We start from the raw sequence: 15,476 nt of genomic DNA, 5'->3' as shown, positions 1-15,476 counted from the left end.
TATATATATATATATATATATATATATATATATATATATATATATATATATATATATATATATATATATATTAATACTTCAAATATTTTAATTATAATATGGCCTATTATTTATAAACATTATATGTGTAAACTGTAAATTATTTATTTAAAAATGTATATATATATATTTATACACACACATAATTTTTAATGATAATATTATAGCCAAATGAATGTGCATAAATACACTGTATATCTGTATATTATGCAGCCATCGATCCAATAAGCAGCGCGCTGGAGTTTTCGATCATGATCGTGTCCCTGAGCGCGTTCTGCATCGGGTCAGTTCTATAGACAAGCGTTTGCTACATCTGTAATTACTTACATGTTTCTTCGCGTTTTCCGAAACGTCCTGCATGACATTGCGCAGAGTTGAATGTCGTGTTTTCTAGCTCTGCTCTCATTCGTGCTGAAAGTGATGACTGCGTCGTTACGCGGCGTCAAGTTGTTCCAAATTCCTCTGAATCAAAGGCTCTCTGTCAATAGAGTCCAGCCTGGCTAAGCGCCGCGTGCTGTACATTGTGTTATCCGTTTGGATTAAAACATCAGACATCGTCAGACACACACACGTCAAGGCAAATGTAACAATATGTGAGAGTAGCTAGATGAAAAAAGTTCATCTAGCTACTAGGAAAAAGGAAAAGTTTGTGCTGTGAGTGTGAACAAACGTCAATTAAGTAACGTTCGCTCTTTAATGACGTTCCTTTATTATTTTTTTCAGAAACTATATATATATATATATATATAAACATTAAAAATAATTTTCTCAGGGCTGCAGTGTGAAATAAGTTCATCCATTGATCCATTGTCGTCTGGATGGGGAGTGAATCCACTTCCAGTTCACTAACATTTCCCAGCAGTTCCTGCTAACAGTAGAAAATACTTTATATGATAAGAAGAGACTAACAAATCAATATTCCCTAATATCCAAATTCTAGGATCTTTACTAATTTGGAAACCTACACTCTAAACAATTCTGAGTAAAAAACAACCCAATGTTGGGTCAAATATGGACTAACCCAGCAGTTGGGTTGTTTTAACCCAGCGATTGGGTTGTCTTAAGCAAATATTTAACCCAACTACAGGATTAAAACAACCCAATTGCTGGGTTAGTCCATATTTGACCTAACATTGGGTTAAAACAACCCAGCATTTTTTAGAGAGTATAATCTTTGAAGTGGTACCAATTACATATTCCCAGAAGTCATTCTGTATTATATTTATTTATAAATAGTATATTATTTTAGCCTACAGCAAATAGTGTGGATGCTCTATCTAACATAATTGTCACATGCCTGTCCTGTCTTGGTTTTGTTATGTTGAGCATGTGCTCCTGTCATTGTCTGATCCCTCCCCTTGTTTCTCCCACCTGTTCCCTCTTGATTTCTTCCCTTTATAAGCTCCTTGTGTGTCAGTCTTTGTCGGATTGTTGTATTGTCTATGTCTCCTGGTTCCCGGTGATCTCTGTTGGTTTGTTTTAGTTTTGTATTTTGTTATCCTTATTATATATTTTTCCCCTCATGGGTTTTGCTTTGAGTTTATGTTTTATTTATGTAAATAAATCACCTTTCTTACTGCCCTTGAGTCCTCACACCTGTTGTGATATAATTTATAAGTATAAGTTTATAAGTATAATTTATACTTCTGTATAAATTAGAGCATTCTCGTGTCTTTTTTCAAAAACAATCAGAACGTGCTTCTGGTCACTTGTGAATCTTAATAGTACCTTTGGGCTTTGGTCTGATGTTTGAAGGTGTGTGTTATGTGTACACAAATGTATTATGTACTATCTGAACTAATCAGAGAACAATGGAGCCGAAGACGATAGGATAGCACTGAAGTGCTTCTGTATAATGAAGGAATGGACAAGCACTTTGTGTTCTTTTCCGTTACGAATCTACTTGACATATGAGGGTTGTTTTCCCAGCCAGCCAGTGTTTCAGGGGCATACAGAGATATGTGTGATTTGCAGATATTTCCTTAACTGAATGAATCATGACCTTAGAATAACATTGACCTATGGAATTAAATATTTGTCTGATAATGCATCTCCACAATGAAATATTGATTTGGATGTGATATTATGGTTAGAAATAACTTACATTCATCATCCCCCTGCACCAAGTTTTATTTGTGAAACAGGATGTACGACCCAGATAGATCAAATTCATGTAATTCCTCCAAATAATCAGAATTACTTTGCAGAAGTTTAAACCTTGCATAACCTTTTTATCTTTCTCTGTAAAGTCAAATCTCGGCATCGGGTGAGAATTTCGCAATACACAGGTTCTAGTCCATATTCACAAAACCCCTTTAAAGAATGCAAAGTTCTAACAAAATATTAATTTTACAAACAATATTTGCACCCAGTTGTACTAACTTGACATTTCTGAACAGCGCTGAAATTTGTTGTTGTAGAATTTCTCCGGGTAAAGGTTTAGACCCGAGTTGCAAACATCAGTTCATAATGTTCTTGTAAAATAATATCCGCATAAAAAGTTTAATTTCTCTGCAATAAATGGCAAATGTGTGTATATCAAACTTCATTTGTGGAAGAATGAATCACTTGAGTGATTCATGTGGTGAAGTAAAGTTATGTTGTGTAATACAAATAATATCAGTCAATAAATATGTGTAGATAGATAGATAGATAGATAGATAGATAGATAGATAGATAGATAGATAGATAGATAGATAGATAGATAGATAGATAGATAGATAGATAGATAGATAGATAGATAGATAGATAGATAGATAGATAGATAGATAGATAGATAGATAGATAGATAGATAGATAGATCTTTATTATCTATATTTATACGTTATTAATACCTAGTACGTTACACTTGAAATAAATAACTTTGCTAATACTGCCATCTATTGTTTTTTTGTTGATAATGTCATTGGTTTTTGCCTTGATTTTAAACTGGAATGTATTATAGTGTTCTTTATTAAAAAAAGAAAGTATTATATATAAGTGCCTAGAAAAGAGCTATATAAATGTAATGAATTTGTATATATATATATATATATATATATATATATATATATATATATATATATATATATATATATATATGTATAATGATTGTTTTGATTAAAAAAATATATTAACATATTGCTTATACAAAACAAAAAATATGTACATTTAATATGTAACATAATAGAAAATAAATCATATACATTTAATGTAATGTAATTTTTTACCTCAAATAAACAACAAAGGCAATGCTGCCATCTATTGGGCTCAGATTCAGATATAAAATATATTATATTGATAGGCTTGTAGTTAAATAATAAAAAGCCTTTAAATATTACCGCTAATTAATAATAAATTATATTTCATTACAACTATATAGACATATTTTTATATATAATAATAATAATCAAAAAGATTCAAACAAAGAAATACATAAACAAACAGTCTGTCTCCAATATAAATCTCCAATATTTATGTTTCGTGGTAAGGAACTATCATGATTTTATTTGTTTTAATTTTTAAATGTGTGTACATTTATTTATATTTAATGTTACTAATTGTTAGGCAATGTAAAGCTTTTTTAATACATAAATGTCTGAACACGTTACTGACTTTTATTTTGAAAAAATGTCACCCGGAAAAAGAAGCTTCGTACAGTACATGTGAATGTTGTGTTTCATAGATGTCATCTGTAGGCTGCAGTAAAGTTATGTTTAAATTGTAAATGCTTTTGTCCACCTTTAAATTCGGCACTTCAGTGGAGATGGCTGTCGTTTGCTTTAGTAAGCGTCTTCAGTTCCTGAATGTGACACTGTTCAGGACAATCACGACACATCCAGTCATTAGAGGATCAGTATGCAGATGTCCAGCCATTCACAGGACTGTTAACAGCACAATACCACACACACAAAGAGCCCTTCATACCTCCCAGTCTGTGATGGTGGCTAAGATACTGTCTGTGGAGGAGATCTTCAACAAGAAGTCTTTACATGACTACCTGAGGAGGAAGGAGATGGAGTATAATTCATGGCTGGACTCCATCAGTTCTGAAAAACAGACACTGGATGATGAGGATATGAAAATCAAAAGGACTAATCTCTCTGCACTAGGGCCTCTGGTACAAAAAATCAAAGAGCTAGGGAGGAAACAGAAGGAGTTGGAAGACACACAGGACCTGCTGAAAGGTAGTAAACTGTGAAAGGTGTATTTAAATTGAAAAGCTTTCCAAAGTGCCATTTCATTTGCATCTACATCCCATTTCAGACAATGACCCAGAATTACACGAGCTTGCAGAGTCAGAGAAAGAAGCCTGTCTAGCAGCCATTCAAGATCTCAAACAAAAGGTGAGGTGCGAAATGCTCTCATTTACATTTCAGTCTCCTTTATTAAATAAATGACCTTTATTGATTGTCATACACACCTGGCACAGTCAACATTTTTATTTAAAGTTTACCAAGGAATAAGATGAATGACATGTTTACACGTACAAGAATACAAGACATTTTAATTGTTAATTCCCATTTTACTGTTATTATTAAAATATTATAAATGATCAGTACATGTACATTAACTAAAAATAACATATAATTAATATTTAATATTTATCTTGCTTTATATATATATATATTTACAGTATAAACAGTTTTTATGTATGTAATATAAATCATATTGTATATAACACAGAATTATGATCAAGTAAATGTACATGCAATGATTTTTTTTATATATATAAACAATACGTGTGTGTGTTTGTGTGTGAGTGTGTGTGTGTGTATGTGTGTGTGTGTGTGTGTGTGTGTGTGTGATTTAGTAAGTCTAACCAAGTAAAACTGCTCTGAAAATAATGACAATAGACCCTCAGTGCTGTGTTCTGTGTTTCAGATTTTATCTCTACTGATCCCAGAAGAGGAATCAGACATGAGTGACCTGGTCCTAGAGGTCACTGCGGGGGTCGGAGGTCAAGAAGCTATGCTTTTTACCGCAGAGATCTTTGATATGTATCACAACTTCGCTGCTTTCCATGGCTGGTGCTTTGAAATCCTGGGGGTCATGTCTAGTGAACTAGGTAGACAAATTCTGTCATAGACAAAGACTCTATAAAATCTTCATTTTGTGTCAGTGATTGTGTTTTTGTTATCATGTGCCCTGAAGCCTCATTTCCATCTGTGTATTTGGTTTGTTCAGGGGGCGTCAGGCATGCAGCAGCGAGTATCAGTGGTCCACTCAGCTATAAAAAGTTAAAGTTTGAAGCTGGGGTCCATCGTGTCCAGAGGGTCCCGAAGACAGAGAGTAAAGGTCGCATACACACCAGCACGATGACCGTGGCGATACTTCCTCAACCCACTGAGGTGCACACAACACTTCAGCCCTAATGGCTATTTAGAGAAATGCATATGTGAATTAGACAGAGAATAGGATCAGTCTTTCATTAGAAAATACTGTCAGGATCAGTATCATTTGGGTATATGTGATTATTCATCTTATTGCATTGTTGACTTTCTCTTTATCCTCACAGATCTCATTTACCATCAACCCCAAAGATCTGAGGATAGAGACGAAGAGAGCCAGTGGAGCAGGAGGACAGCACGTGAACACCACCGACAGCGCTGTGAGGATCGTCCATCTGCCCACAGGTCAGCACGATGGAGAGAAGAATTAAGTAATGCGCTTAAAAACTGTGCATTTAGTGCAAGGTTTGAAACATAGCCCAGTTGTGCACAGTTAATAAGGTTTACCGTCTTTAACTTAATGTTGTTACTCAAAGTACAAAACAAACCGTAAGCTTAAATTTCCACAAAATGAAAAACAACACTGACATAAGAGCGTGCAGTCAATGAGATGTGTGTAGCAGTTGTGTGTTTCTACAGCAGCAGTACACTCTGTCATGTTTTCTTTCAGAATCATTATCAGTTCAGTTTATTTTTAATATTAGAATAAAGTGAGATGTACAGTGTCATCAAGAGCACTCTGACTCCCAAAAAACACTAATTCGCTGAATGTGCTCTATATTCTTTATGCATATGTACTGGTTATGCTAATAATCTAGTATGAGAGATGTTGCCGATTGTGCTATGGACAGAGTTTAGTTAAAGTTAGGTCTCTGTTAAACTGCCTCCATTACCTTTAACTTATAACATTGCATATTTCAAGCCAATATTGACTTAACCCTCTATGGCATGGTGCTGCCCTCAGGCAACAAACTACCTTTCTGGACCTCACACCAGCCCTTTAAATATATATATTTTTAAATTAATATATAATATCGCTTGACATGTCTGTCCAATGAAATAAGGGGCTGAAGAGGTTGTGTCCTTTTGTGCGGGGGTGGAGCAGTCCTTTCTAGAAACAAAGTTCCCCCCTAACAAAAAAAAGGAAAGTTGTGTCATAGAGGGTTAAAACAATCCCATCTTGACCAAAGATTGATGCACCTCTTGATGGATATAACATCACAACAATTTTTTCCATCAAGAGGTATATACATTTTTGGTCAAGTCCTGCACTCTGTCACATGATGATAATAAATGTCATGATAATAATAATCAATTAAATATCACAAATATCAATAATAGGTATCACATTTTCCACAAAAATATTAAGCATCAGTGAAGCATATGACACTAAAGACTGGAGTAATGATGCTGAAAATCCAGTTTTCCATCACAGGAAAAGATTATAACAATACATATATGCATTTTAACTATATGACTTCAAAATTTGTCATAATTTCAGGCACAGTGGCTGAATGCCAGCAGGAGCGCTCCCAGATCAAGAACAAAGAGACAGCGATGACACTTCTGCGAGCCAAACTCTACAGCGCCCGGCTGGAGGAGGAGACCAGCAAGAGATACCAGGCTCGAAAACTCCAGGTACAGCGATTCTTTAACACCAGATCAAAACGTAAAACCTGAAAACATGACACTTTCCCTGTAAATGATTCATCAGCGCATTTCTTTTAGAAAAATATAATCCTGCTCTTCCTCTAAAATAACTTCACTTTAGTCACACAGGTTATTGGACAATGTAAAATAGCTAAATATCTGGACATTGTTTTAGCCAAATCAGTTTGGTATTCTGGCATGCAACACACACATTTCATGATTCTCTGTTTCTCTGAAAATCCTGTTTTACCTGGAATTACATTGCACAGACTATAATTTGTTTTGTTGACATTTTAAGTATGTATCATTTTACTTCTCTCATAACAGATTGGCACCAAAGGCCGGTCAGAGAAAATCAGGACCTATAACTTCTCACAGGACCGGATCACTGATCACAGGATTGGAAAAACCATTCACGATGTGCATGGATTTTTACAAGGAGAGGAACTGCTTGAGGAGATGATCGTGTTTTTGCAACAGTTTTCTGAACAGGAATCCCTCATGGACATTCTCAAAGACAATGATCAGAATCAGTAGTTATTTGTGTCAATAAAGAAATGTGTAAAAATATGGCTTCATGGGTGTCAGATTGAATTGTAAGCACAGCCGTCTAGTCTAAGATAAGAGCACAGTATATCTCACCATCCCGCTGAGGAGATTCACAAACACTCGGTGCTTTCTCTTGAAGTTCACACAGCGGCGTGAAATGCTTTGGCTGGGTGTCTGTGTACAGTAAGTTTGACCTTTACAGTTTAAGTTGCAAAAAATCATTTTGTAGAGATTTAACTCAAAAGATGCAATTTCTAGCTCATAAAATAACATGTAGAGCTAAGTATAACATTTCCGAATATTTTTTTTATTACTTTTCTTAATTCCAGGACTTTAAATCGCTGTTTTTTTAAAAAATGTTTTTGAAAGTAGTCTGTTAATTCCACCAAGGATTTATTTGATTAAAAATACAATAAAAGCAGCAATATTGTGAAATATTATTACAATTTAAGTGAACTGGTTTCGGTTGTAATATATAGTAAAATGTCATTTATTTCTGTGATCAAAGCTGAATTTTCAGCATCATTACTTCAGTCTTCAGTGTCACATGATCCTTCAGAAATCATTCTGATTTGAGGATTTATTATCAATATTAGAAACAGTTGTGTTTTTTTATTTATAATGATACACTTCCATTTCAAAAGTTTGAGGGTAAGTAAGATTAATATATATACAGTATTAATATATATATATATATATATATATATATATATATATATATATATATATATATATATATATATATACTTTTATTTTGTAAAGGCTTGTTAAATCGATAAAAAAAACCTGTAAAAACATTTATTAAATAAATACAGAAAAGTTCTATTTGTAATAATTGCTGTTCTTCTGAACTTTCTATTAATCAAAAATCAGTTTCCACATAAATATTAATCAGCACAACTGTTTAACATTAATAATGATAAATAAATGTTTCTTGATCAGCCTATTAGAATGATTTCTGAAGGATCATGTGAATACAATATATTACAGCAGAAACCAGTTCATTTGAATTATAATAATATTTCACAGCATTAATGTTTTACTCTATTTCTTAGCAAATAAATGCAGCCTTGGTGACATAAGACTACATTACAAAACCTTAATGTTTACAAACTTTATTGGTACTGTAAAATGGGGAGGGGGGGGGGGGTGTTATTAAAATGTAATAAAACATTTTAAAGTCCACTATCATTGAAATATTTCAAAAAGGCGCCTTTTTCCCGGTTGGCGTCTTTCATTGGGTGGCGCTCTTTATGGATGTTGACGTTAAGGTTCTATCTGCGTCATGACATCACTTCAGTCTTTCGCCAAACGCTGTCATTGGCTGCCGGTTGTTTAAAGGTATTCCACTGCGCTCTGATTGGTTAGAAGCTTTTTTCGCCAAATTTCAAATGCATTTGCAAGTGGCGCTTTTTCCTGAAACTCACTAACCATTGTGTTGCCGCTTAAATGCTTGTGCTGCAACTGCAATAGCGACCAGGACGTGCTTATAACGACATATGAGGATTATATAGTGCTTTTATCTTTTACAGGTAAGAGACGATTACTTTAATGTTATAATTGTGTAGTTTCGTGAAAATATAAGGCTTTTAGGGGGATTTTAAACAAATAGTCCGGCCATTTTTGTGCCCACTCTATGTGATAGTTATCAGATTTGTGTTTAGTTTTGTGTTTTTGTTCAATTAAATTTAACTGTTTGTACTCTAGAATGTATTCCATCAAACCTAATGAGCATTTTCGTGTAAAAGCATAGGTTGTAAGTTGTCCTAAAGCTAGTATCTGTGCATCGAGAGGACCCTGACGTGGCTTGCACTTAGGCGCGCAAATTTAAAAGTACAAATAAATCGCATAAAAATGAATGCATCCCTTCACTCATTTGTACACATTAAATATTAGCTAATCAAAGGGATGCATTTTGACATGCATTATCACTTTATTTTAATGCTAAAACTGCAATGCTTCATATGAGATCAGGCTAATGTGCTTCCATCTGAGCCTAAAGAAAGGGGGGAGGACTAAATTATCATATTAGTTATGTAATTTTTATATTAACCTATTGGACAACACATTAAGATAATCAGCAATTCGTTAATGCCGTTCCAACATGTTTTTTGGGGGAAATATTACTTTTATCACTCACTATAAATTTTAATATGATAAGTCATGTTTTCTGCGAAGATTTTTTTTTTTATTAAATAGTTTTTGCTGAAAACAAGACAAAGTTAAGGCCGGTATGTATTTTTTTTTTTTTCGTGTTTTCAACTAAAGCTAACTCGCTTTTTTTATGATCAGAAAACATGTTTTAATATCACATTTACCTTTATACTGAAGAAGAAAAATATGGAAATCATTTTTTCCAGAGCACCACCTTTTCTTTTTTCTTCAAAAAATTTAAATGCATCACCTTGGGTTGTTTAGCATGTCAAGTAAACATCTTGATTTAAGATGTGTGTACTGTCTATGATTATGTATATATAAATACACACACCATGCATACATTCAAGACATTTGCGTGTGTCTACATAATAATTATTCTCAGTATACACACATTGTGAAAACTTTTATTTTGAATGTGATCTTAATTGATTGCCCATCACAATTTTTTTTTTAAATTCTAATTCTCATTTATATAATTTCATATTTGTTGCAGTGTATACTCGCTGTTAATATAGATATACTGTTATTATTAAATATCAAACCAGTGATTTGGCCTATGTGGATTTATTAAAGTTTCAAATTATTGGGTTATTAATGACATGTCACAATTTGTCCAACGTACTTTAACATTTCTTATTTCCTCTAGTTTGCTGTCTGGATCAGCCTCATTATGAAGTGTCCAAGCTACAGTGATGATAGTACTGTTTTGTGCCACATGGAGAAAGCTGAAACAAACCTCCGTGAGGTAAAAGGCCACACCGTTTCGCCACGGAAAACAGCCGCCCCACGCTCCCCGGTGGTGGCCAACATCTCCACCCCTCTTGAGACCAGAACCAAAGGCCCCCACAATAAAGAAAACTACCAGAATAAGCGGCATTCTCTGGAGGTGGCGTCAGACGATGAGGTGATTGTCAGCGGGGGTGGCCTAACTGAGGACAGTGGCTACCTCTCCCTCCAAAACAGCCATGTGGATCATGGGGACGTGGATGGCGTGGACTCATTGGAGAGGACTGAAGAGAAAAGTGTGTCCTCTCAATCCTTGGACACTGAGTGTCATTCTGTGCCCTGTCTGCCCGTGCTGAACTTCCAGGAGGAGGTGTGCCGAGAACTGGCCAAAAGCTTTAAAAAGAGCAAAAGTTACGACTGGACCGTCGTCGATAAAGTTGCTGTGAATTTTGGGCTGCATAATGTGATCGGTGGGAAGATGGGTCTGCAGTTTGTGGATGTTCTTTGTGACCTGTTGAGGAAAGACTTGAGGCACATTCTCACCAGGATATTAGGCCTGCTGGGAGACTGCGACTTAGTCAGGTAATGTCCTGTTTAGTTTCGTTACTTTTCCTGTGGCTTGACACCGATGTGGATCAGTTTGATTGACTGTCTTTTTGATTTGTTGCAGCTGTAAAAAAGTAAGTCGGACGTGGCGGAAAATCATTTGCGAGGATCATGTGGCCCTTCGGCGCTGCAGAGCAGCAGAAAGAACAAGAAGGGTAAGAGACCTTCAAAACTGGACTGATTCACCCATGTGCCGTATTAACTTGATGGAAAGTTCACATTGTGGTTTAGTTTAAGTTCCGTTGACTGGACTTGAGTTGGTTATTCTAAATGGCTCTTGATTTTCTAAATGGCCTCTTGTCATGGAGAACTGGAATGGAAGTGTAATTTTGATATCTTCCCATTCTAACTGTGCTGCTTTTTTTGCCTCCAGGACTCGGGCCACCCCGTGGGATCATTATCACGAGACTTCACCTTGAGCAGGGTGGTGTTCTCTTGTATGCAGACCGTAGCCTCTACGCCCGTCCACAAGGCCGTTAAGAAACCGTCGTGCCAGACGGGTGGAGCGCAAAACGCATCCAAATCAAGTCGCTTCCAACAGTTTCAAGAGGTAGATAAAAATTGACGCTCCCATTGACACCAAATAATTGATCCTTTTCACAGACTGTGCTGTGTTTTCAGCGTAAACATGGGGAATCTAGCTTAAAGGGACAGTTCACCCAAAAATTGATGTTTACTCATTCTCATGTTGTTCCAAACCTGTATGAGTTTTTCCTTTGAATATAAAATATATTTTAAAGAAAACTGGTAACCATACAATTGTAGTATTTTTTTTTTTTTCGCCCTATGGAAGTCAATGGCTAAAGTCAACTGTTCAATGAAAGAAATTCATTAATTTATACAGGTTTGGGACCGCTTGAGTGTCAGTGAATGATGACTGAATTAAAACGTTTTGGGGGTGAACTATACCTTTTCACCCCCCAAAAAAAGGACCTTTTCACCCCCGTCTTAATTAAAAATATATATTTTCACTATTTAGAACTAATGTACACCACACTGTTTACTTTGGCATAAACTTAATACTGTTGTGTGATGGGCTGATAGTGAGTGATCTCTCGCTTCCCCCTCCAACATACTCGCTCTCTTTTGATACATTACTACTAGGAGTGTAACGGATCGCAGTTGATCCGTACAGATCACTACCCATGGTTCGGCACGCACGTTACCCGCGGATTTATTGCGCATGTTTTAAACTTGCGCATTAATCTTTAATTGTTTAGCAATTGTGGGCTAACACAAAAAGGTTTGTCTGTCAAAATTGTGATTTTTGTTCCTTTAAACTCGATGCTGAGTTTCAGTGAAACTGCACAGCAGTCATGTGTTCACGTGAACAGGGGCGATAATCAGTCAACAATGGCTAGCGGAGGAGCAAAAGAAATTAAAGCCTCCCGCATCATTCAAATCGCATGTATAAGAGCATTTTGGCTTCCCTGTAAAATATAATGAAGGAAGAAGGTGGAAAACTAGTCTACACAGTCTATTTTTTTGGGGTGCAGCACACTGAATTAAAGTGACGGTGCATTGTCCTCATTAAAACAAACATGTATCTGTGTGAAAATCTAGTAATTCCACCACAGATGTATGTAATGTAAAGTCTATCGTTTCAAAGTCAACACACAGGTCTACTCTCTCCCCTGAGAATGCTGACCGCCTAATCTTTTTTTTGGTGGGGAAATATGCAGTTATATTAAGTTCAGGTCCCATTTTCTCATCTTGGGTTGTTACACTTTAACAACGGAGTAAACCAGCTGGGAAAAAAGTTATTTTATTTGTTAACCATATAGGTTAAAGTTCCTTGTTAACCTATTACCATATAGGTTATGTTAACACCAAAAGTTTTCATGTAATAAATGGAAAGCAAAAAAAATTGCCGGCCTCTTTAAGTAACCCTACGCACCTATAGATTGAACACGTGATGCGCATGACGTCACAGTTTTCATTTGTGATACATTTGTATTGTTTTTAAAATGGTGGTTGTCGTGTAAATAATCAGCCAAACTGCATACGGTTTCTTTTTTTCCTTTTCGTTTCTTGAAAGTCATAGAATGTGGATTTTTCTTTTCTTCAGCTATTAGGGTAAAGGAGGACAGAAAAATTAATGGTTGTAGTTTCCATTCACAGTAGTTTGCCCAACTATTATGACTTGCTTCTGAGGACCTGAGAAATGAGAAAAGGGTAATTTTTTTTTTTTTTCTGATGCATGCACGACTGTAGCTGATTTTAATGTGGTTTTCTTCTCCTAGGCTGCCCGATCCCTGAAGCAGCACGAGTCTCTGCGATCATGTGTTCTCTGCGGCTCTCCGGCACGGGTCGACTCGGTCATGCAGAGGGCGGTGTGCACGCGGGTCAGCTGCGCTTTTGAGTCTTGTACGCTGTGCCAGTTGGCGTTCCACAGCTCTGACCCGTGCCGAAATACTGTCCGGTCATTCTCCTCCTCACAGAAAACACTCATCGCCGGCTCCGCCCGAAGCAAAAGAAACGTCCGTCGCCTCTGAGCATCAGAAGGGAAAATGTTACAAGAACTTTTAGAGAAATCCCTTTGGGTTCTTAACTGATTTAAAAGACTTTTAAAAAGTTTTATCTTCCTAAATGTGAAGTGAATCTGCCCTTTTTTGTGGCCGTTGCACAAAGAGGAAAAATTACAATCATCCTTATTGCCAAAAAAAAAAAAAAAGACTTAAGGAGGTTAAGTAGCCTCTTCAGTATTGTAAATGATGTTTTATAAGATTTTATAAAATTTATAAATGTTTTATAATGAAATGAACCATTCCTGTCTGTCTTGTCACAGAAACTGTACATATTTAAATGGTTGAATAAAGACTTGTATATTTTTAAACTTTTTGGTACTTTATTAACTTGGAATACATAGAAGTGTTTTTGTTTTTCTTCATTTGGGGTTTAATTGCTTGAAACTTAATTTGGTAGGATTTTAAGTACATACTATGTACATGATGGGGAACAGGAGTAAAATAATTACAATAACTAGTTACCCTAACCTCTATGCAGTTACCTTATATTACCTAGTTCTTTCTTAGGTAAGTGTTCGTAAAGTGCCCTAATTTGTATAGTGACTATTGAAATTCCTTAGATTGGTGATTAGAGCAAAGTGATTTGCTCGTTGCATTCTTTGCAGTGTGCTACGTTTGTCACATGAATTCATGAGCATGCTTGCTTTAGCTTCTTGGACAATTATTTTTGCAATAGTCTAATTTTGTGTGGAAAGTCTGCTCAAGTAATGAGATCCTTAGGATGAGTTAACTTATGCTTTAAGTTGATTTTAGTTTGTCTGAAAGATCCGGTTGAGTGCATTGCATTATGGGATCCAAATACACACTACAGTCAAAATGTATTTGAATATCTGCTGCTCACTAAGACTGCATTTATTTCATCAAATACAGTAAAAAGATAATCTAAAATCACAATTTAAAGTAATTGTAATTTTTACCATTTATTCCTGTGATCAAAGCAGAATTTTCAGCAGCATTACTCCAGTCTTCAGTCACATGATCCTTCAGAAATCATTCTAATATGATGATTTGATACTCAAGAAACATTTGTTTTTTGTAACCCCCCCCCCCCCCCCCCCCCCCCCCCAATTTAAATATAGTTTTAAAAGGACAGCATTTATTTGAAATGGAAATGTTTTGTAAATGTAATTGTCAAATGTCAAACTTTTGATCAATTTAATGCATCCTTGCGGAAATAAATATTAAATCTTGAAATATGACCCCAAACTTATCCAAACAATATCTGCACTATATAGTATGGAAGTATATTAACCATTTTGACATTATTTTGGTCCAGGAACGCTCATGGACACATTTCTTCATAACATCTAAAAAAGCTCTCATAGACACCAAATATGAGTACAACTGATCTATCAATATGTCTAATGTTAGTGTGTTCTGATCTGATAAAGACACAAAATGGAGACCAGAAACTTGTTTGTTTTTAGCTAGATGGCACCAGAGAGCTTTTCTATTGACAGCCTATTGTTCCTGTACTGTTCATTTGCAGCTTCACCACCTGTGAAAGACTACATTCTTTTTTTCTTTTTTGTGTATACTTTGCAGTATTAAGCTTTAAATAGTAGTTCTTGAATCGGATCAATCTAAAGGAGATGAAGATCTCAGACGGAAGTTTCCACTGAACTACACCAATCATTCATGGTCTAATGTGATTCACAGATAGAAAACAGAGCCAAACACCAAACACAATTACCTCAATACTCGCTGAAATCTCAATTAGTGTCTCCCCAGAGAAAATATCTCATTTATAGAGAAAGCATAAATAACGTGACCACTTTTATCATATTCTCATTTTTTAACCATGTCTGGACTTACAAATATGTGTATTATTAGAATACAAAACACTTATGTGCTTTTTCCCCAACTGTTTTGCCCTATTTTGCATCTAAGACATATGTTTTTCTTGATAAACGATTGGTTCTGGTCCACATGTGAATTACTGAATGATTATTATTTGTAATGCAATAATGCTGCTTCCTCACATGTGGAATAAGCTGTTTATGATCCATTT

At 35.4% G+C, this 15,476-nt stretch overlaps 3 protein-coding genes across 3 annotated transcripts in view; 2 read left to right on the top strand and 1 right to left on the bottom strand.

The window, feature by feature from the left end:
• Positions 1 to 506, bottom strand: part of slc29a1a (solute carrier family 29 member 1a) — a 51,649-nt gene extending 51,143 nt beyond the window's left edge. The window contains exon 1 of the mRNA XM_067421902.1: positions 367 to 506. The gene's annotated coding sequence lies outside the window, so the exon portion shown is untranslated. The remainder of the gene's footprint in view (positions 1 to 366) is intronic.
• A 3,158-nt stretch (positions 507 to 3,664) lies between these two features.
• Positions 3,665 to 7,782, top strand: mtrf1l (mitochondrial translational release factor 1-like). The gene is made up of 7 exons (XM_067421357.1): positions 3,665 to 4,205; positions 4,285 to 4,364; positions 4,903 to 5,086; positions 5,206 to 5,369; positions 5,537 to 5,654; positions 6,751 to 6,887; positions 7,227 to 7,782. The coding sequence occupies exons 1-7, from the start codon at positions 3,746 to 3,748 to the stop codon at positions 7,434 to 7,436; spliced, it is 1,353 nt and encodes a 450-aa protein (XP_067277458.1). The 5' UTR covers positions 3,665 to 3,745; the 3' UTR covers positions 7,437 to 7,782.
• Positions 7,783 to 8,816: 1,034 nt separating this feature from the next.
• Positions 8,817 to 13,773, top strand: fbxo5 (F-box protein 5). The gene is made up of 5 exons (XM_067421285.1): positions 8,817 to 8,980; positions 10,252 to 10,913; positions 11,002 to 11,092; positions 11,311 to 11,487; positions 13,181 to 13,773. The coding sequence occupies exons 2-5, from the start codon at positions 10,276 to 10,278 to the stop codon at positions 13,430 to 13,432; spliced, it is 1,158 nt and encodes a 385-aa protein (XP_067277386.1). The 5' UTR covers positions 8,817 to 8,980; positions 10,252 to 10,275; the 3' UTR covers positions 13,433 to 13,773.
• Positions 13,774 to 15,476: the final 1,703 nt, after the last annotated feature.

Source organism: Pseudorasbora parva, chromosome 17 (assembly GCF_024679245.1).
Source record: "Pseudorasbora parva isolate DD20220531a chromosome 17, ASM2467924v1, whole genome shotgun sequence".
Taxonomy (NCBI): Eukaryota; Metazoa; Chordata; class Actinopteri; order Cypriniformes; family Gobionidae; genus Pseudorasbora; species Pseudorasbora parva.
This window is presented reverse-complemented; position numbering and strand designations above follow the sequence as displayed.